Genomic DNA, 22,165 nt, shown 5'->3' with positions numbered 1-22,165 from the left:
AAGTTTTTTAATTTGAGTAAAGTTACCTCAAAATAATAATGATCACTTTTATTAATGAATAAAATTTTAGGATCAATGGAAGCTATTGCAATAACTGAATACATAATGGAGAAAATAGCTTACACACTAAAAAAAGATCCTATCGAAGTTCGTGTAATCAACATGAAAAAAGACGACCCATTACCAGAATTAATAAATCAATTGAAAACAGACTCTGACTTCCACAATAGAGAGTTAATTGTGCAACAATTTAATAAAGAAAACAGATGGAGGAAGCGTGGCTTAAAAATAATGCCAATGACTTATGAATTATTTTACATAGGTCCATACAACGCCTTAGTATCTATTTACCATGCTGATGGTACAGTTTCTGTTACACATGGTGCTATTGAAATGGGCCAAGGGGTTAATACTAAAGTAGCTCAAGTGTGTGCTTATGTACTTGGAATTGATCTAGATAATATTTCTATAAAACCTAGTAATAGTTTTACTTCCCCTAATTGCATGGCGACTGGAGCGAGTGTTGGTAGCGAATGTGTAGCGTATGCTACTATGAAAGCTTGTGAGATACTTCTAGAAAGATTAAAACCTATTAGGGATGAATTAGATAAACCAGAATGGAAGGAACTAATACAAAAAGCACATGCTTCAGGAATTTACTTACAGGCGTCTTATATGTATTCTACTAATGAGCCTGTTAAACCTTATGATATTTATGGTGTAGTAGCGTTAGAAGTAGAAGTTGATTGCTTGACTGGAAACCATGAAGTAAAGAGGGTTGATCTACTTGAAGATACTGGAAGAAGTTTGAGCCCTGAAATAGATGTAGCTCAAGTAAGTATATTGTACAATTAAATAATATTTGTAAGAAATAGTAGTTTGCGAATTCAGAAAAAAAAATTGTTATTGAATAATCGATTGAACGGAAGTACCGAATCAAAATACATTTTTAAAGATGCTTTTTTGATGAAACTTGTCTTGAGTATTTTAACTGTTAATTAGAAAACCAAATAGTTATATGTAAGAAAGATCACGGATCATCAGATTAATATGATCACGAAAAAACAAGGCTCAAGGTAAAAAAAGTTTTAATCACTCTTTTAAACAAAGATTTAAATAAAAAGGCTTTATGAAAATATAAGGGAGTTTCTTAAAAATATGATGAAATCAATTATTTCGTACAGATTGAAGGGGCGTTTGTAATGGGATTGGGTTATTGGACATCGGAGAAATTAATCTATGACAAGAATACGGGCGAACTTCTGACGACTCGCACTTGGAATTATAAGCCCCCTGGTATTAAGGATATACCAGCTGATTTTAGGGTATATTTTAGAAGAAATTCAACGAATTCCTGTGGTGTTTTGCAATCTAAAGGTAGGCAAATATTGAAAGCAATAGCTTTTTCCCTTTCGTTATTAGATTTTTAACTAATTCCTGTTTAATTTATGTACCTACCTATCTAAAAACGGCAAATGTATTTTTGAAGTGAAAACTTCTTTAGCGGCGTTGGGTATAAAATCTTAAACTCGCGTCAGGACACGTGGCCTGATCGAAAAAGCGTAAGACGGATTTTTTTTAGCCCTTATATTCCATGCGTAAGACGTTAATAATCAAGTTTTCACTTCTGCCGGCACTCCCGGAGTGCAACCCGTCTTTTATTTTTGTTAGGTCAATGATTAGTTTGTAAGTACATGTTTTTTAGAACATGTATGATTTTTTTGTCTATGTTTGAAAATCGCTTACAAAGAGCATCGTAGTAAAATAACACTGTTGACTAAAAACCTATGTGATGCGAAATGTTTTTGTGTTAATTTTCTTGGTTCATTAAATATGCATTAATCTGCAAATGATTAAAGATAATTAATTATACATATTTTATAATCTATATGAAATATACCATTTCCAAAATTAATAAGAGCCTAAGTTTAATGTTTTAATGTAAATTTGTGTTAAGTTTGCATAAATTAAAGTCATATTTATAGTGAAAATATCACGAAGAAAATAAGATGTATTTTCAAATGCAAATATTCCACTGTTTTCATGAACATTAGATAGATAAATATTCAATGCCAAAGAACTCGAACTCTATATTAAAAAAAATAAAAGTTAGTTTTTTTTTAATGTAGTTGTATACTACCCAACTTTTTTGTTGAGCGCGAAATCTTCCAAAGATGAGTTGCTAGCCGACTCGTCAACTTGTAGATGTTCACATGAAAAAAAATTAGAGTTATAAAATGTGTTTAATACTTTATTGTCATTGAAATATATATTTTTTATAATACAAATCTAATATCTTGAAAACATATTATATATTTTATAATATTATGGTTTATCAGCAACCGGAGAACCAGCCCTTTGCTTAGCTGCAGTGATCACCCATGCTTTCCGAGACGCCATATCTGCCGCGCGTCTCGATGCAGGCTATGAAGAGCAGTGGGTGGATATTGGTATGTATTGACGATATCATCATCATCATCATCATTAGCCCCACGTTGTTTAGCCACATACCTATACGTTCCCACTGCCAGGACACGGGCCTTCTATGAGGGTACAGGCCATAATCCACCACGCTGGCCAAGTGCCGGTTGGCGTATGTCATATGTCGAACTTTTGATTCTTTGACATATCGGTTTCCTCGCGATGTTTTCCTTCACCGTTCGAGCAGTGGTAACAGCATGTACAGATAAATTGAAAAATCAATTAAACGACTATTCGATTTGTAGTCTCAGGTTTTTACCAATGAGCCGCCATTGCTATTCTTTTATTGACGATATAGAACGATATTTTAACGAATTTAAACGTACTTTTTATATGTCTGCAGAAACATTGCATAGTGGAGAGATTTGTTTTTTGTTTGTCATATTTTAAAAATTAAAAAAAAGCATCGCCCTTCTGTTTTGAACATTCTTGCACTGATAGGTAGCTTATATTGTTCACGAGTCTTTTTAAAATACATTCACCATCTGTTATATTTCAAGACGAACTAAAAAAATATATATTTGTGTCACGTCAGTCTCAACTGGCCTCTAATTGAACAATAGCGACTGTTAGCTTTGAAACTAAACGACAAAGCTCAGTTTCCCTGAACTTAACACAATTATTGTCTTTGAAATCCGAATATATTTCAAACAATTCACTAAACAATATGGTATAGGCCTTGAGGTTAGAAGACTGAGGGCAGCTTCCTACGTCTAGTCTAACAATACATACAAGTAAATTATAATATTAGCTAAACGAATAGATATTATATTTTTGTTACGATTTATCATCCTTTCAGAAAGCTAGATTTTCCTTGTAACAAGCCCTTTTTCAAATAGTTTTAAGCTTTTTAATACAAGATTTCTAGGAAAAGAAAATTTAAGAAAATTGCGTAAAAAATGGAGCCTTTACTGGTCTTACCAAAAAACATTTTAAACACAGTCTAACTTTAAACCAGGGATCTGTCACTTTAATAGTTGCCTGTGTGAAATACGACAAATTCAGATTAAAAAGAACCCGCGCTTAAAGTTAACCCTGTCTAAATTTTTTTGTAGTAAGACAGTATCTCTATCAATACGCATGTTTAACAGTTTGCATGAAAACGAAATAAGTTGTTTTTACAAAAAAATTGTTTTTTATATCTTCGAATTCCAGTAATAATTAAGATAGGCTTATTGGTTTGGGTAATGAATTAAATTAATAATTAAGGTAAAAATAAGGAAAAATAACTCAAATAAAAATCTCTCTATTAACTACATAACATTTTTTCTTTTCAGAATATCCGTGTACCATTGAAAACCTGTATATGGCTGTTGGTCACAAGCTGGAACATTTTAAATTAAAATAATATTATATGTACATGTTTATACATTGACCGCCTCCTTGGTATAGTGGTTGACATGTGAGCGTAGAACCGAGGAGACGATTCGATTCCCGGCGGAGACGAAGAAAAAAAATGTGTCGGTCTGGTAGGACACAGAAGACTGATCACCTACTTGTCCCTAAAAAAAATTTATCAGTGAAACAGATATATAATCCATCTGCCCCTTGCCCCACTAGGGGACATGGGTATTCGCTTTTATGCTTATACATAATATTTTTGATCATTTTTTGAGTTATATAAAGTTTTTTCCTATTAATAAATAAGTTTGTAAATAGAAGTAGTAATAGATGATCCAATTTCTTTATAAATATGTTTAAAATATACCACATATAATTCTGTAAGCTATAATTAAAATCGTAGAATTCGTTTTAATAAAGGAGTGTGATTAAAATATATAACGAGTTTTATTTCTTTTATAATAAAGTTTCAACCTATTATTACATCTAAACGAAAATAATTACTTACTGAAAAATAACAAAAACCCACACATAACAGCTGATATTTTTTATTGTTAAGGCTCCGTGCAGACAGAGAGCGTTCTGCGTTCCGCGTTCTGCGTTCTGCGTTCCGCGTTCTGTGTGATGCGAAGGATGCGCACACAGAACGCAGTCAGACCGCACCGCTACGTTAGATAGAAGAACGCGGAACGCGGAACCCAGAACGCAGAACGCAGAACGCTCTCTGTGTGCACGGAGCCTTATATGTGACTTCTTAACTCCAAATCTTCGATATAGCGATTTAATAATTTGCTTTTGTGTTTGAAAGAACACTCGGGAATCTTTAAAAAAATTTTTTTTACAAAAAAGTTTTTAATTATAATTTTATAAATTAAAGAGTTGCTAGATAACATTTTTACGTTTATTAATTTCCCATAATAAGCTGTCGCTATAAGTAGTAATCGCATAAAAATGCAGATTCGAAATGAGTAATATAAAAATATAAGGGTTAGAACATACAATTATTGTATACCTTTAAAAAAATTAAATTGCCACAAATCCAACATACCTATTTGTTCAAACGGAACGTGTAATTTTATTACAAAAACATAAAAACTTAATTACAAGGCAACTTCAAACAGTATTTGAAAACTAGCCTACTTTTAAATTCAAACACGCCTCATCCATTGACACTTAAGTACAAACTTAAGTTATAAAAGATTTCATAGCTATTTATTATTAGTAGAGTTCCGTAAAGTGTTGATAAAACACGAAATATATAAAAAAAAATATGAAAGGATTGAAATTTAAACTTAAGAATTGATTTAAATTTATTTTCAAGTAAGTTTACTTATCTTCTACCTAGTTAGATTAATAGATAGTTTAATAAAAAAAAATATATTTTATGAGATTTGGAGTAGATAATAAACTTAAAATGTATCGTTTTCAACTTAGCACCTTATTTTTACATTTTACAAAAAAAATTCTAATCTTTGTGCTCTATTCTACGTTTATTGCAAAATAATATATATTTTATAATCTGATTGGGAAAATTGGCACCTTTAAAACACTCAATATGAATGCGGTACTAGTACAATCATGAAAAAAGCTATTGTAATAAATTATATGTATTTTATAGATATTTTTGACTGGCCGGTTGGCTTGGTTGGTAGTGGCCCTGCCTTCCAAGCCAGAGGTCGTGGGTTTGATTCCCACCCGGGGCAAATATTTGTGTGATGAACATAGATGTTTGCTCTGTGTCTGGGTGTTAATTATCTATATAAGTATTTATTTAAAATTATATATGTATGTTTATCAGCCATCTGGTTTCCATAACACAAGCGAAAGCTTAGTATGGAATCAGATCGTGCCTTGTGTGAAAATTGTCCTGGAATATTTATTTATTTATAGATAAGCAAGCTTATAATCCCAAATATTTTGCAACCCATGTTTGTAACAGGATTGTAATAAAAATATAGTGTTAATAAATAAATATTTATTTTTTGAAATATTAGGTTTAATAAACATAATATAATATTATATACTTATGTTAATTTATTCTAATTCTTTTTTTTTTATATTTCCACAAACTTAACATTATAGATCCGAATAACAAAAGACATGTTTTTTTTCAACTCCCATTAATATTTTTTTAAATAATAATAATATAACCTATCATTTAACTTGTGCTACCGACTGTACTCTGGACCACGCCCTTTGGTACTTACCATTGCAATATTTCCCGAGTATTCTGACAGCCGCTTGACTATACGGTATAGAGGTCTGATACGTATGTATTTTATTAATTATTAAAAATCTATTAATTTTAATAATAAGTTTTATACTTAACGTTTTAATAAAATCTCAAACTAGTAAAGGATTGCGAACGTAAATCAAACACAAAATAATATTATATTATGTGTTCAGATATTTTTAATAATAAAAATTCTTGTGAATGTATTTTACTTCACAAAAAATACATACTCTATTTATACAGAATTTCATACTGATGATAGCAAATTTAGAGCTTAAATAATAGGTTAACCCCTTGGATAAAAGGATCAGTACATATCTTCTATAATATAAAAATGAATCCCAAAATGTGTTGGTAAGCGCATAACTTGAGAACGGCTTAACCGATTTCAATAATTCTTTTTTTATAATATTCCTTGAAGTTCGAGGATGGTTCTTATGTAGAGAAAACGTGAATATGTACCACGGGCGAAGCCGGGGCGGACCGCTAGTTATAGATAAATTATATCGTACTAAGTTACCGCCTGCGGCTTTGCCCGCTTTGTCTAAAACTTAATAAGCTACATACCTTCGTCTTGAATCATTATATCTATTAAAAAAGCGCATCAAAATCCGTTGCTTAGTTTTCAAGATTTAAGCATACAAAGGGACATAGTAGTGATTAGTCATGGGGATAAGCCTGCTCAAATGTAATACAATATTTAGCAGCTGCAAACAAACAAAACCACGCACATTTTTCTTTCCCTATTTCTATATTTACGGGTAACGGTTATAAACATCTCCTTTTTCTTATTTCGAAATATAAAAAAAGTTTGACTCTAGGATCTCTACATCCAATGCATTTGACTCTAGTGAAACTAGATTCAGTTTAAACTAACAAGTAAAATTGATATAGTATAAATCTTAAAAAGACTAACCCAAAATACATAATATATAAAATGACAAACTACAGTGCCAGTACTTTGCTTACTTGCTCCCACATTCGTTGATTAAAATGACTACATAATAATTACAACTTGTATACTTATACAGTATCTATATTATATACCTTAGTTTTTGTGTTAAAAAGGGATATAAACGTCTTAATCCATACAAACTTGTGAATTTGTAATAAATTATCCATTCGGACACGAAAAAAGCGAAGTCACTTTTTCTTAAAGTAAAATTTACAAATTTACAGTAGGTATATGTAACGTCTTTTCAGTGTGAATTAAAGAAGAAATAAAAGCTAAAAGAATATCGTATAGTACAACGTATCTATTTACAAACAGATCGAAAAATATATCAAAAAAACACATAGTTATATATAAAAAAATGGAAAATGCGCATTGATTTTTTGCAATATGAACGATCATGAGATTCTTAACATATGGCATAAATTAAATACGTAATATCGTAACATGCTTAACCATGAATACGCTGTATCGATTTAAATGCAGTTATTTTAAAAATTGCACCTTATGTCTTCTTTTCACATTTCCGAACGGTGGGAAAAAATATTTTATGGCAGCAGCTGCTTTCTACTGACTATTTCATGATCACAAAAATTGCTTTTATTTTTAAGTCTTTGCAATTATTGTTTTCTTTTATTTAAAACTTTCGCTAATTATTCTAGAATAAAATTGTTAAGTACAATCATTATTTTGTTAGAAATATTTTTTTTATTCATGAAAAAGATGAAATAAATGCAATTATGTTAATCAAAACAACAATGGCCCTTTTATGCGTTGTTTTGCCAAATTTCATTGGTTTTGTTTTCTTTTTTCTCGCATAAAAAAGAAAACTCATACTTGTTTTGTATCCCCAACTTATTGTGGATGCAAGAATTTAATGAGATAATTTTGCCTGCGTATTTAACCTGTATATTAATGAACTCAAATAATATACTTAAATAAAAATTCCAGTATTCACTAAGACATTAGTTCCATGATAATTTTCAATGTTTACATTTTAGATCAACATGCAGCTTCGAAAGCACATGAAAATTGCAGCTGGTTGCATGGGTGCAGCCATATTTGGAATTCTCTTCGGTTGGGTATTATTCCCTGTTATTCTTAAAGGCCAGTTGAAAAAGGTAAGAAGATGTCTATATGCATTTAAATACAGGTAAGCTTTTGCTACTAATTACTATACCCGTAGAATATGAAAAAATGTTTTTTAATGAAATCGACAAACGTTTTGCCAACATAAGTTTTGTGCATCATCACTACATAGTATAAAACAAAGTCGATTTCTCTATCCCTATGTCCCTTTGTATGCTTTAAATCTTTAAAACTTCGCAACGGATTTATATTTGTTTTTTTTAATAGATAGAGTGATTCGAGAGGGAGGTTTTAATATATAATTTATTAGGTTTTAGACCAAGCGGGCGAAGCCATAATAAATATAAGTTAATTGCATAATTATGTTATTTAATAACTCAATTTGCTATGTTATTATAAACAGTATATTAGTATTAGTCTGTGCTATAAAATAATAAATTACTCTACATGGCTTATCAATCACCATTGATATATTATATCCTCGCTCTTTGTTTTTGAACAACATCAATTTTCAATTTTAGCACTGATTTACAAATTTGTAAAGTTTTCAAATTCTAACTATTAGGTCTTGTGTAAAACTAAACCTAAATTAACATGAAAAAGGGTTATCTGTAGGCGTTTGCTAAAAGACTAATATTATGAGAGAACATTTTTCTTGGAGGAACCTTTGTGAACTTCGTAATGGTACGCTTCATTGTTTTTATAAATGAATAAACCCTTTGAAAGGCTCCAATTATTAACAGATAGCGGTTTCACGTGTAGGAAGTTAATAGAAAGAAATGCGAATTTAATCTGAAACCAAATCGGGTTTGGGAAGGGTGATTTTGAGATTAAATTTACCTCTCAATGGGATCGGAAATTAATGCGTGAAGCACAATTTTCGTAGTTACCTTGCAATGAATGTTTAAATTTGTAATTAAGAGACATGTAGAAAAAAGTTGAAATAATATAAAACTTGAGCGATGTCATGAGACATCCGGGTTGCCGGAAGTGAGAAGTGTCAAGTTCAGTCAAGTTAGAGAGACACAGACAGAGAACCACAGATTAAGTATTAGTTACTACGTAACAGATGCGACAGTGATGTTTTCCATAGTTTCAGTTGGCCAGTTGTGGCGCTGCTGTAGCCTTACCAATTTTGACAGTAAAAAGTAGTGTTGCCTACCAGTTCGATATCTATCGATACTTTAGTGAGGTGCCCATTGTATCGATAAAAATACTACGTACTAGATACTACGTGACTTCCAAGCATTATTATTGCGAATATTAAAAATAAAACAGATTTCGTTTTCAATGTTTATTTATTTAATGCCCTTTTTCTTAATTTATTTGTTTTATATTTCATAAAAGCAATTTTATGGATTCCTGCCATTTTTTGCACATATCTCTCCTCTATAGCTCCCTTTAAAATTTTATTTATAATATTGCTCCAGTTATGGACATGAAGCCTAACAATATATGTAAAAACATTTTTTTTAAACACATATTGTGTGTTTTCTGACACCCTAACCAGGAAAACTCCAAATCTTGAATTTTTTCTCTTAAATTTGCCCCAATTTCGTTTTGGATACAGTTATCGTTTAAATAATTATGTTTAAACAACTTGCTTCCCTGTACAACACTAGAAGTTTGGAACTTGGATAAACTAAATTACTATTTTTTAAAAGTTTATATTCTCTTTGGCGCATGTAAGAATAAATATTATCCTCTGTAGATTTACTAGTAAAGCTCTTCATGCAATTTTTTTTGCAAGAGCAGCATTTGCAAGAGTTTATTTTTACTGCTTTTCTCATTTTCCCTTTTGTTGCGCCTCCAGGATAACAATTTACGCTATCAAATAAATCGTCGAAGAACTCCACAACTTCTGCTGTAGTAGCCACACTGCTACTGCTGCCCGCGTGAATGTTATCTAAAATTAAAAATATTTGTAAGAAATTAAAATCTTGGAAACACATAGTTTTTATTGTAAATATTAAATATTAAGTACCTACACACATTACATACATATGAAACTTTGAATCTAATAACAGCTAATGGAATTCTCTTAAAAACAGCTTTATAGTAAAATCTGAGAACATGAATAAAAAACTTACTAAAATTTACAAACATGGATTTATCAACTATAAACTATCATAAATCACATACCTGTAGGTCTTTTCATAACAACTGGAATAGCTGTAATGCATGATGGATGTTCATGATAATCATCACCTAAAACCAAAGAACTTATATAAATCTATACTATATATTATACTAATATTATAAAGCTGAAGAGTTTGTTTGTTTGTTTGAACACGCTAATCTCATCTAAAAATTTGAGTGCATATTACATACCTGCCCTTCCAATGACCAACATAATATTATCTGTAACATTTTCATTCTCATCTGATTCCACTTTGTGATAATTGTGATCACTCAGAGCATTTTGTACTGTAACAAGTAAATACATATTATGTAACATTTAAAAATATAATTCAAACACAAATAGAAGGTATGTAAAGTATGTCAAAGTATTTGTTTGGAGCCATGAAACCTGTCTTACCAAATATCAGCTATTTACATAATTAGTGGGCACCAGAAAGGACATCCACAGGTTCCTGAAATTATCATTCTGATTTCTGCGGAAAACAAAAAAGCCGATTCGTCGCATTGGTTGCGGTGCAACCACCGACACAACACTTTGATAGTCCCATGGCAAATTTAGCACTTATTTACAGTAGAACACTTTAAAGACTATATAGTAGAAGGTAGGTATCGTATCAAAAATTCAAATAAATGTCAATTGTCATAACATGGCTTCTCAAAATGGCGCCGTAGACAGGAACAAGTAGAAAAAAAAAGAAAAAAAAGAACAGGAAGTAATGCAGCGCCACAACTAGCCATTATGAAACTAGGCTGTCAGGGGCCTGCAGAGAACCACGCACACGCCGCACGGCTTACAAATCTAGCAAAATGTGTCGCGACAACTTTTCGTAACGTTCACAACGTGCGATAAGGAACTTCGTTCCAATAATGCAACTTGCATGCAATCTCCTTTATGTAGAGAAGTCAAGTCTATGTACAAGAGACAAAGTAGAGAATTATTTATTTATGAATATGAAATATCTCTTTATAATATGCCTTCAAATATAAATATTTCGTATTATTTCCAAGGAAATGGCGCTGTCTAAGAAGACTGACGTCCGCAAAATGTGGGAGACAATACCTTTCGCCTTGGACTTTAAAGTTTATCTGTTTAACTATACGAACCCGGACGAGGTGCAAAAGGGTGGAATACCTATCGTTAAGGAGGTTGGACCTTATTATTTTGAGTGAGTATATGATGAAAATATAATTTCTGGTCTCGGGTAGATGGTGAGGCAAACTATTTTTTTTTTTTAAGTGAAACGCGTTGAAATGCATTGAGCGTAAATTTCAAGGAGTAAGGCGACGATTGTGGTATCATTGAATCTTGCCAAAGAAGTTTCACTTCTGACACGAGTGCTCGGTACACATGCTCTTTTTTATTAAATCAGCATACCTATGACCAATAACTCTATTAAGTCGGCACTATGTATTTTTAACGATTTATTTTAATGACACTATCGACACAATATACCGATAATTAAGTTACGAATACGGGAACCGATGGATTTATGTACATGTTAATCATGTCACTTATCAAGGATATTAGGACTTACCAGTAAACAATTCGGTGTGATTATGCATAAATATCTGACATCAAAAACCTTGTTTCTTTAAAATACATATACCTAAGTAATTCTTATATTACAAGCACATCAAAAATGGAAAGGACCATGATTCCAGAATCTTCCAAACTACTTTTTCCATTAAAAGACTATCCGTAACAACTCTTTGTAATAAAACGGAAAAGTTTCACAAAGTGATTTTCCCGGCCGAAGTTACTCAAAATAGTATTTGTGTCCCCTCGTCCCATTCAGTTGGGATAAAAATAAAAACGCATCGAATAAAAAGTTTTCTTTATTGCACTATTATAAAGTTGTTAGAAAGTGGACAGTAAGTAGGTTATTATAGGTGATTTTGATTATTGTAATTTATTTAGCACTAGCTTTCCGCCTGCGGCTTCGCCCACGTTTTCAAAGAAAAACCCGCATAGTTCCCGTTCCCGTGGGATTTCCGGGATAAAACCTAGCCTATGTTACTCGTGGATAATGTAGGTTTCGAATGGTGAAAGAATTTTTAAAATCGGTCCAGTAGTTTATGAGCCTATTCATTACAATCAAACAAACAAACAAACAAAGTTTTCCTCTTTATAATATTAGTGTAGACAAACATAACTCCGCAATATTGATAAAGTTTTTGACTACACCATATGGAACAAACTTCATTAGGCTTTCAAAAGATTCGTTTAAAACCTACAATACTTCTTTGGTTCCGTAGTCTATCTCAAACTGGACACATATCACTGATTTTCAGTATCTCTAGCATGTAATTTACAATAATGAAACATCTCGTATATCATTTGATAAAAGTATGCCAAGTCATACTGTATCTATGATTCAAAAAGGTCTACGTGCAAACTTGTATTGTTTTTGCTTATCACGTAATTATAAAAACAACATGGTAGAGCAATTCAATGTAATTTTTGATACGAAACTTATATTTTTAGATCAAAAACGTGTATTTATTTTTCAGGTCTATTTAGACCCTAAAAACTAAAACTAACTAACTAAAAAAAACAATAAAGTATTTACTTTATTGTTTTTTTAGTAAAAACAATAAAGTATTTACTTTATTGTTTTTTTAGTGATTGTAACTGATGTTACAATCACTAAAAAAAACAATCGAATAAAACCGTTTGCTTGCAGCATTGATTTTCTTACATTTTAGATTCTTTAGAGTTTTAAGGTAACTAAACTAATGTTTAAATATCCTCTCGAAGCTATAATAGCTCCGGGATCTCTAGCTTACACGTAAAATAGTTTTAATGAATAGCATGTTACATTATCAACGGATGTTCCAAAAGTTTTCATATAGCAGACCCAAATGTTCGCCAGAAATGAAGGTCCATGTAACAGGTGCTCATAATCACAGCAACTAAATTAAAACAAGACCCTATGCTCGCTATATTAATGAGAAACTACGAGATCCCTTTTATTAAACACATGATACATCATGGTGGACTTGTTAGCCAAAAATACATTTGCCTTTAGATAACATGCTTAATTGAATGGATGCTTTAGGTTGTGTAAATGAATATTGAGGGTTAATGTTTGGTTATTAGAGGTATATCTTGGACTAGCTGTGCCCAGTGGTTTTACCCGCAGTGCTCCGCTCCTGTTGGTCTTAGCGTAGTGATATATATAACTTATAGCGTTCCTCGATAAATGGGCTATCGAACACTGAAACCATTTTTTAAATCGGACCAGTAGTTCCTGAGATTAGCGCGTTCTAACATCAACAAACAAACAAATTCTTCAGCTTTATAATATTAAATTTGGTATAGATTTTTCAAACAGCTGGTAGCTAGAGTACATAAGATATACGTATAAAATCACACTGTAGCGTTCTAATTATCCTCATAATATGATCCAGAGTAATGTTCCTGGAAGTATGAATGCTCATTACACATACTGCATAAATATAGGAATAATAAGTCCGTTTGTTTTATTATCATCTCAATCTACTTTTGCATAGATCAATATTGTGATATAATAATATACATACACATAATAATATGTGGTACATTTACCTACTTATAAACAATAATTATCAATTTTTATTCTTCAATATCGTAATTTTTATGTTAAATTTATGTCTGTAATAAACTCAATAAAGAATCGTGTTTCGTGGTATAATATTTACATGATTTAGGATAAATTGATTTCAAGGAATTATATAGGATCAAAACGGTTTGAAATTAATCAACAAGGACGAAATTGTTGAGAATTTCTTTCAATCTACTTTCGTTATCTTTGAAAATGGTACACGCTTTTAAAGGAAAACACAATATATTTTAATATGGAAGAGTAACTGAGCTGTAATAGTCCAATATATATTTTGTAACATGATCTTTAACACTAATTATAAACCAAACCTTCTGAAAACCTTTGTCTGTCTTCATCATGTTTCTCAGAAAATATCGATGACGTGTCATTAAAATTGAAACAACGTGTCGCTAGGTACCGAATAACGAACAAAAAGGTTATTTGCTTTGATACAATTGTCTTTGATACAGAATGTAGGTCATGAATTCCCTCAAGTTTCATTATAATCGTAAACTGATTTTCCTAATTAATAATCCTAAGCCTTCATCAGCTATGTAGAAACGTGTCTGCGCTATATCAAAGTGTTTATTACTAATATTACAAATTGGTAACTTCTTCTATATCTAAAAATTGATAAAGTATTCTAATAACATAAGAATGAAAATTTCCAAAAATCCTCTCTTAATGTTTCCTTACACTACCTAAGGAACCTTCATAACAAATCGCAACTTTCTGCGCTCAGTAGTTTCAACTGTGCGTTGTCCGTTAGTCAGTCAGTCAGTAACAAAGTAACGCAAGAGTTTTATACATAATATTGACAATCAATTATAACACTACGATTAATAGCAGAGCATAGCAGCAGTGTAAAGGGCAAAAATATTCCTTTTAAGAGCAGACGATGTTGCCTAAGCCAGTTCTTAATAACTCAATTCTTCCAGAGAGTGGAAAGAGAAGGTAGACATCGAAGATCATGAAGACTCAGATACTATAACATATAAAAAGCGAGACACATTTTACTTCAAGAAGGAACTTTCTGGACCTGGTCTAACTGGTGAAGAAGAATTGGTTTTACCCCATATGTTCATGATTGTGAGTACTAGTTGTGAAAAATATAGTTAAAATGCTCCGTAATTATTTTGGAACTACAAACACCATTCAATATTTCTGGTAAACTAAACTTATGATCATCTTATGACATTAAATGATTGATTCATATAATAATATGTAAATAGTAGAGAAAATAACACACCTAATACCTACAAGCAAATCTACATAAAAATAAACTTTAATGTAGATTTGCTTTGATTTGTAGAATAAGAAAAACGTATTGTCTTTTTGTGAATGTTCTTCTTGTTAGAGGAAAATCTTATCAATTCGTTATGATAATATAAACATCTGTTATATTTTTGCCTTAGGAGTACCGAAAGCATGTATAAGAATTAATAAATGAATTGTTTTTGCCTTCCTGTATATGTAAGTTCATATTAAAAGATTATGATTTGTTTTATTTAACGTTTGTATCGAACAAATTTAATTTGCGACCATTTATAAAAAGTCTCTCATCAGCAAAAAGTTTCGTAATTATCGATGAGCGTATTCGTTTATGTTATTTTATTTTTTCGCCTTATGGGTCATCCCGGGATCCCAGGAATCGTCCCAGTTGCAAAGGCGGTCATCCCGGGATCCCAGGAATCGTCCCAGTTGCAAAGGCTTAACACAAACTTACTTCTCCCGAGAGTTGCGTCGCCCATAGAGTTGACGGGAGAGACAAAATAGTTGCGGAGACAAAAGTTGCTCTTGCGCGCTAGCTCAATGATCAATGAGCGTACTTTTCATACGACAATGTCATACGATTAATGCCATATTTATTACAGAGCATGGCAACAGTGGTGTCCCGTGATAAGCCAGCCATGTTAAGCATGTTAGGAAAGGCGTTTAACGGAATTTTCGATGGTCCGGAGACCATTTTCTTGAAAGTAAAAGCATTGGATCTTCTATTTAGAGGTGTGATTATAAATTGTGCTCGCACTGAATTCGCTCCGAAAGCTGTTTGTACTGCATTGAAGAAAGAAGCAGCCGATAGCTTGATATTTGAACCGAATAATCAATACAGGTTTTCGTTATTTGGTATGGTAAGTTGTTTTTTACAATGGAAGATATACTAATAATAGAATTAAAATATTTAATGAAAAACCTTTATGTAAAATTTGATTGATTAATGATTGCAATCTTCTAACTTCACCCTTTTTATATTTTGAAATTATGCTGCTTTTTCTCTTTTGTTAACACAAATATTGCAACTTATGGTTGAGGTACAGAAAAAATATTTGCAACCTCGTAGGTATATTGTTTTCTTTTTCGATTATGAAATAGGAAATAGATTATAAGGAACGAGTAAATTGTAATTACAAGCGGGATGAAATAAATATTACAAAAAATCTTTTACATTCTTACACTTAAACGTAACAATTACACAAATATTACCAGCATTCATATAATATCTCTTACTCACTTACTTTAAATTTACTCAGAAAAATATTTTAGAACATCCTAAATAAGATTTAGCTCGTAAACAACGACTTACTTATATAATCCTAATGGCTTTCACGCAGATATTGTTCAGTGTTTTCCAAACAAAATAACAGACTAAGGTTTTTAGTCTGCATAATATTTGTTAGACGCTGAAAAAGGAGATATGATTTTAATGTTTCGATGCGTAAAATATACCTATATGCATAAGTATAGTAACGGTATACTGTAGCACTTTTACAATATTGGAAACTAGTTAGTTTTATTATTAAATAATTTAAATTATAATAATAATATAACTTTATATTAAGCTTAATATAACTTTATATTAAGTTTATATTTATATAACTTTATATTAAGCTTAATATAACTTTATATTAAACTTAATATAACTTTATATTAAGTGTAGCGATTTTTTTTCGGGAGATATAAACTCGCTTTAAACTAAAGAAACTTAGTATGATGCTATCGCAAGACAATCGATTAAATTTTCACGACATAGTATCATCATTTAGTATCATATACTTACTTAGTTATCATTTTGTATATACCTAATATAAATAAATAACTTTTTATTCAGTCTATTATATGATACATAATATAACTGATATTTAAGTAGCCGTATATAAGAATATTTTCGTTACAATACATTGACGCAAAACGGGTCCACTTACTTCCTGGAAAATACGAAAAGGGAAAACGAATAATACAACCGTTGTAAAAATTATTATGAAAGCATACATTAAGAAAACATATAAAAATTTTAGTCAAAACAGCCCGAATCATTCATCTAAACAAAAACAATTGTATTTTGGTGTTTATAAAAAAGTAAAATTAATAATGCTTTCTAAAACATTAAATCAAAAACTTTTTCGAATATTTTAAACATTGTGTCTTAATATTTTTATCTTCTTCATACTTTGAGTTAAATTAAATAGGAAGTTTCTTTGTCTTAATTAAAAGGCTGTCGACTTAAACACTGAAACACTTTTCCACTCTTAGCTTTATATTAATATTATTTTCTGCTAAGATAAAACATTTACATAAGGACCATTTTGATTTTTTTAATCATTGATTTACTAAGTTCATAAAAATCTGCAATGACTTGTCTCAACAATCTAATGTAAAAGTTCTGATAATTGGACTAAAAGAAGAACATAAATAATTTATTATAGGATTATATTTTCTCTATTTGGGAGGATAGATGTCACCGAGTTATTTTATAGGTCAATAATGTCTGTAATAGATACTCAAACGTCTATGAAAAATTTTTGCTAAAACATCAAGAATTCACTACATTTATGTTTTATTTGAGACAAACAATATTGAAATCCTTCTTCCCTCTAGCATTTGTCTCTACAAAACGAGACACATAGAGCTACAAAAAGTTAACAGATTATATAATGTATAATCTGATGCCAATAAATAAATATATCATAGAACAAAATGTAGTTTGTACATTTTCATTGCAGCGTAATGGCACAATAGACAAACACGTGGTCACAGTCAAGCGAGGTATTAAAAACGTCATGGATGTTGGTAAGGTAGTAGCTATTGACGGTAAAGCGGAACAAGAAGTGTGGAGAGATTCTTGCAACGAGTTCCAGGGGACTGATGGGACAGTATTCCCGCCTTTTCTGACTGAATTTGATAGACTGGAATCATTTTCTGGAGATTTGTGTCGGTAAGTTTTGATATGCGTCTATGAATTATTTAGGGCTAAATTTTAGTGGATCAGAATTTACACTTTTATTGGAATTCATACTAATCTTAAACGAGACGGGAGCTTCGTCAATTTCTAACACGTTTTTCACAAGAATAAATCCTAATGAGGTCCCGGATTAAAGGTCACGCACGCAATATATGGAGCAGTTGAATATTTGCATTGATTCGTAGAAGCAGATATAATTAATTTGAAATATTCTTTGAGTTGTACGCTCATAGAATCTGACAAATCTCTTGAGGTTGTGTTAAAAATATATTTTCCTCTTTCTTATCGCCTCTCCCATGATAATCTATTCTGTTTCTAGAACATTCAAACCCTGGTACCAGAAAAAGACATCATACCGAGGTATCAAAACCCACAGATACATTGCAAACATAGGAAACCTGGCCAACGATCCTGAACTTCAATGCTACTGTATTTCCCCTGACAATTGCCCTCCCAAAGGCCTGATGGACCTCTCTAAATGTTTAGGAGCACCTATGTATGTGTCTCTGCCACATTACTACGATAGTGACCCAGAATTATTGAAGACTGTTAAAGGATTGAACCCAGATGTTGAAGAACATGAAATTGTTATTGACTTTGAACCGGTAAGATTATAGTATAGCATAGTTAGCGTAATAAACGAGAAATTATCGTTGCCAATTTTATGCAAAGCCTATAGTTCAGGATACATCGCCCATTTTTGCAAGTGACTACTATCAAGCTGATTTTCCGTTTATAGCTTTATTTTGATGAGACACCGAATAATTTCGTGTACGAAACTCTCCATTGTGGTAGCTAACAGAGATAACAAGGATAAAATTTTTTGATTTGATGGTTCTCAAATATTTATTACGCAATTTGTAGGACAATATGTCTGTTGAATTATATAAACATTAACTAAGTGAAAACAAAAAAATCAGCTTGTTAGTAATCATTTATGATGACCTCGTTATCGATACACTTTGGAAAGGGGGACTCTTTGAACAAACCATAGATTTTGTAGGACAAATATTTTTTCGAATAATTTAGGTAATTATCTTGAGATTGAACAAAAAAAAATCAGCTAGTAATAAATATTTGAGAACCATCAAATCAAAATTTTTTATCCTTGTTATCTCTGTTAGCTACCACAATCGAGACTTTCGTACACGAAATTATTGGGCGTCTCATCAAAATAAAGCTACAAACGGAAAATTAGCTTGATAGTAGTCACTTGCAAAAATGGGCGATGTATCCTGAACTACTAAGCCTAAAAACAGGCGATATATCGGTTATGATTGTATGCTAAGATATTAAAAAAACAGACACTCCTAAGCAAGGAGTAAGCAAATAAGACATTCAGATTCAGAATTCAGATTCTGAAATATTTTACGATCCCGTGTAAAACTAGAAATGCCAAAGCTTGTAGCTAGTTTAATTTTTAAAAATGCATAGAGCCATTCTTATCATAGTGCGTACACACGAAATATTTTGTCTAGATAACTGGGACACCAATGGTTGCGAAGCAAAGGGTACAATTCAACATAATACTATTGCAAACGGAGAAGATGGAACTCTTTAAGGATTTACCGAACACCATGGCGCCTTTGTTTTGGATTGAAGAGGTAAATATGGCTATAATATGTTTAAATGCTCTGCATTGGATATTATTTAAATTACGTTCTGCTATTTTAACTTTTCATAGATGTTTGTAAGTTTAACAATTTGTTTATAGGAAGGGTCTCTAACGATTTAAATTTTGATTATTTATAAATTATTGTGACTTCCGTATCATGATTTATCTTTATTCGTCTTTAATGTATGGAACTAGTTGGATTTAAAGCTTGTAATGTATTTTCACGTGATTTTCCATTTTCTGTATCTTAATATTCTTCGTGAAATTATAATACAGTTATCATTGCATTCCGGAAAATATAGGTACTATATTATCTACTATTCTAATTAAATACCTATCAATCAAGGCATAAAATCTATTTCCAATGACGTCATGAATCATAACTTTTTATTATAAGGTACGCAAACCAATTGCTAATGATCTGAGAATTGCCATGTGATTTTACTATATTGCAAAAAATTCTTGACGTCACGGTCGCGAAGTAATTATAGGCTTAGATTTGCATAGATTTAAAATAATGAATCATAACGTACGGGGCTTTTATAAAAAGCAAACATAATAATTATCGTACATGACGTATCACTACCACAATCACTACATAGTATAAAACAAAGTCGCTTTCTCTGTCCCTATTTCCCTATGTCCCTCTGTATGCTTAAATCTTTAAAACTACGCAACGGATTTTGATGCGGTTTTTTTTTAATAGATAGAGTGGTTTAAGAGAAAGGTTTTAGTATATAATTTATTAGGTTTTAGACAAAGCGAAGCCGCGGGCGGTAAGCTAGTAAGTAATAAATCACAAATGCATATAGATTATAGAACTAGCCGTAATCAGAATAATTAAAACAATTCCAATATAATTATTTTCAAAAGACATGCTTGTTATCCTATATTATATCGACAAAAAAGTTGCATATTTTTCAAATGAGGAAGATTTTCGCAATTACTTTTTCAATACTTTTCTATAGAGTCTATGTTAGCGTATTATGGAATTTTATTTCATTTTGCAATTTAATAATTGTAATCAATAATATGCTCAATCTAAATTTTCAAATACTATTTATTAGTTAAAGTTCAGTACAACCAAGAAGCATAATACTTAGATTATTGATATTAAAAACTATTATTAGCTATATATTATTATCATCACGCTAATTCCAATAAGAGCGGAGCAAAACGGGATAAAACCGCAGGCCACAACTAGTATATCATATAGATGTATTTAATCCCTAATTTCTATCACAGGGTCTCTCCCTCAACAAGACGTTCGTGAACATGCTAAAACATCAACTCTTCATCCCGAAGCGGATCGTGGGTGTGGTTCGCTGGTTGCTAGTGGCAACCGGCATCTTGGGTGTGCTGGCTTGCCTCGTGTTCCACTTCAAAGGTGAGATTAAAATGGTGCGTGTTGGCTTTGTAGCGTCAGCAAGGAAGCTGTAATTATCTTAATATATATAAATCTCGTGTCACAATGTTTGTCCTCAATGGACTCCTAAACCACTTAACCGATTACAATAAAATTCGCACACCATGTGCAGTTCGATCCAACTTGAGAGATAGGATAGTTTAAATCTCAAATCGTTTTAGAGAAAGCGGGCGAAGCCGCGGACGGTAAGCTAGTTAATTGATATATTTTTATTACAATATGGCGACTTGCAAGTGCAAATTCTAAAAATATAACACTCTACTCTGTCTGTTCAATGTTTCGTATATTTTAGTAAGATACCTATTTCAATCAGATGACTAAACAGTTCTAAATTCTAAACTGGGACCGCTTTTTTTAAACAATTATACCTTCTTAAGAATTTATAGAAATCTAGGAATAACTTACAGCTGAAAAAAAAGCACTAAATAACCATAAACTATTACTAATTAATATTAATACAAGAAACAGTGTCCCCATGACCACGCTCGCTGTAAAGTGTTCGAAACGTCGGGAAAATAATATAATGAATAAATCGCGTTTAAAATCCGTTAAAAAGTCTTTAATTTCTAATTAATACTCGCGTAAAATCAAACACAAGAGATATTGAATTCAGCCTAATACATTATTAAGTCTAGATTTTAAACAATATTGAGTAGTTTCCGTTGCCGTCAGTACTTTTATAATCCTTGCTCTAAAATTGAAACTAAACTCATAAGTCATAATTAAACTGTAAAACAGAGATTTATCAAGTACTAGCTTCCGCCCGCGACTCCGTCCGCGCGGATGTCGGTCTTCGCGTGGATGGTTTATTTCTCCATTTTGAGTAACTCTGACAATGACATCTTATAAATATCTATTGGACCCAAATACGGCTAGGCCTATAATAATACGCAACGTGTGTTCGCGGTTCGACAAAACAACGTCTATGGATAACTGAAAAATTAAGATTATTTTTTTTCTACGTATTTTTCCAGGATAAAAAGTATCCTATTTTACGCCCAGGATAATAAGGTATAATTATACCAAGTTTCATCGAAATCGAACCGGTAGTTTTCACGTGAT

At 31.5% G+C, this 22,165-nt stretch overlaps 2 protein-coding genes across 3 annotated transcripts in view; one reads left to right on the top strand and one right to left on the bottom strand.

Annotated features, from left to right (window-relative positions):
• The window catches only part of LOC123697591 (indole-3-acetaldehyde oxidase-like), a 33,017-nt gene that overhangs the window by 9,538 nt on the left and 1,314 nt on the right, over positions 1 to 22,165 (top strand). The window contains exons 13-24 of the mRNA XM_045644133.1: positions 71 to 834; positions 1,185 to 1,377; positions 2,340 to 2,450; positions 3,759 to 3,817; positions 8,009 to 8,128; positions 11,247 to 11,404; positions 14,761 to 14,911; positions 15,697 to 15,954; positions 17,824 to 18,035; positions 18,382 to 18,667; positions 19,541 to 19,666; positions 20,923 to 21,064. Of these exons, the coding sequence (XP_045500089.1) occupies positions 71 to 834; positions 1,185 to 1,377; positions 2,340 to 2,450; positions 3,759 to 3,817; positions 8,009 to 8,128; positions 11,247 to 11,404; positions 14,761 to 14,911; positions 15,697 to 15,954; positions 17,824 to 18,035; positions 18,382 to 18,667; positions 19,541 to 19,666; positions 20,923 to 21,064 (2,580 nt within the window). The remainder of the gene's footprint in view (positions 1 to 70; positions 835 to 1,184; positions 1,378 to 2,339; positions 2,451 to 3,758; positions 3,818 to 8,008; positions 8,129 to 11,246; positions 11,405 to 14,760; positions 14,912 to 15,696; positions 15,955 to 17,823; positions 18,036 to 18,381; positions 18,668 to 19,540; positions 19,667 to 20,922; positions 21,065 to 22,165) is intronic.
• On the bottom strand, positions 9,635 to 10,997 carry LOC123697498. Of its 2 annotated transcripts, none has more exons than XM_045644030.1 (4): positions 10,636 to 10,997; positions 10,428 to 10,523; positions 10,239 to 10,304; positions 9,635 to 10,002 (listed from the first exon to the last, which is right to left on the bottom strand). In XM_045644030.1, the coding sequence occupies exons 2-4, from the start codon at positions 10,447 to 10,449 to the stop codon at positions 9,674 to 9,676; spliced, it is 417 nt and encodes a 138-aa protein (XP_045499986.1). In that variant the 5' UTR covers positions 10,450 to 10,523; positions 10,636 to 10,997; the 3' UTR covers positions 9,635 to 9,673. The 2 variants fall into 2 exon arrangements, with proteins under 2 accessions (XP_045499986.1, XP_045499987.1); XM_045644031.1 differs by having other exon boundaries at positions 10,654 to 10,997.

The sequence above is a fragment of the Colias croceus genome, chromosome 14, assembly GCF_905220415.1.
Source record: "Colias croceus chromosome 14, ilColCroc2.1".
Classification (NCBI taxonomy): Eukaryota; Metazoa; Arthropoda; class Insecta; order Lepidoptera; family Pieridae; genus Colias; species Colias croceus.
This window is presented reverse-complemented; position numbering and strand designations above follow the sequence as displayed.

Coding starts and splice junctions, on each gene's coding strand:
- LOC123697498 (XM_045644030.1), bottom strand. CDS start 10,449: ATGTTGGTCATTGGAAGGGCAG. Junction 10,305..10,427: donor GTTGGTCATTGGAAGGGCAG/GTATGTAATATG, acceptor CTTTGGTTTTAG/GTGATGATTATCATGAACAT. Junction 10,003..10,238: donor TGTTATGAAAAGACCTACAG/GTATGTGATTTA, acceptor TTTTAATTTTAG/ATAACATTCACGCGGGCAGC.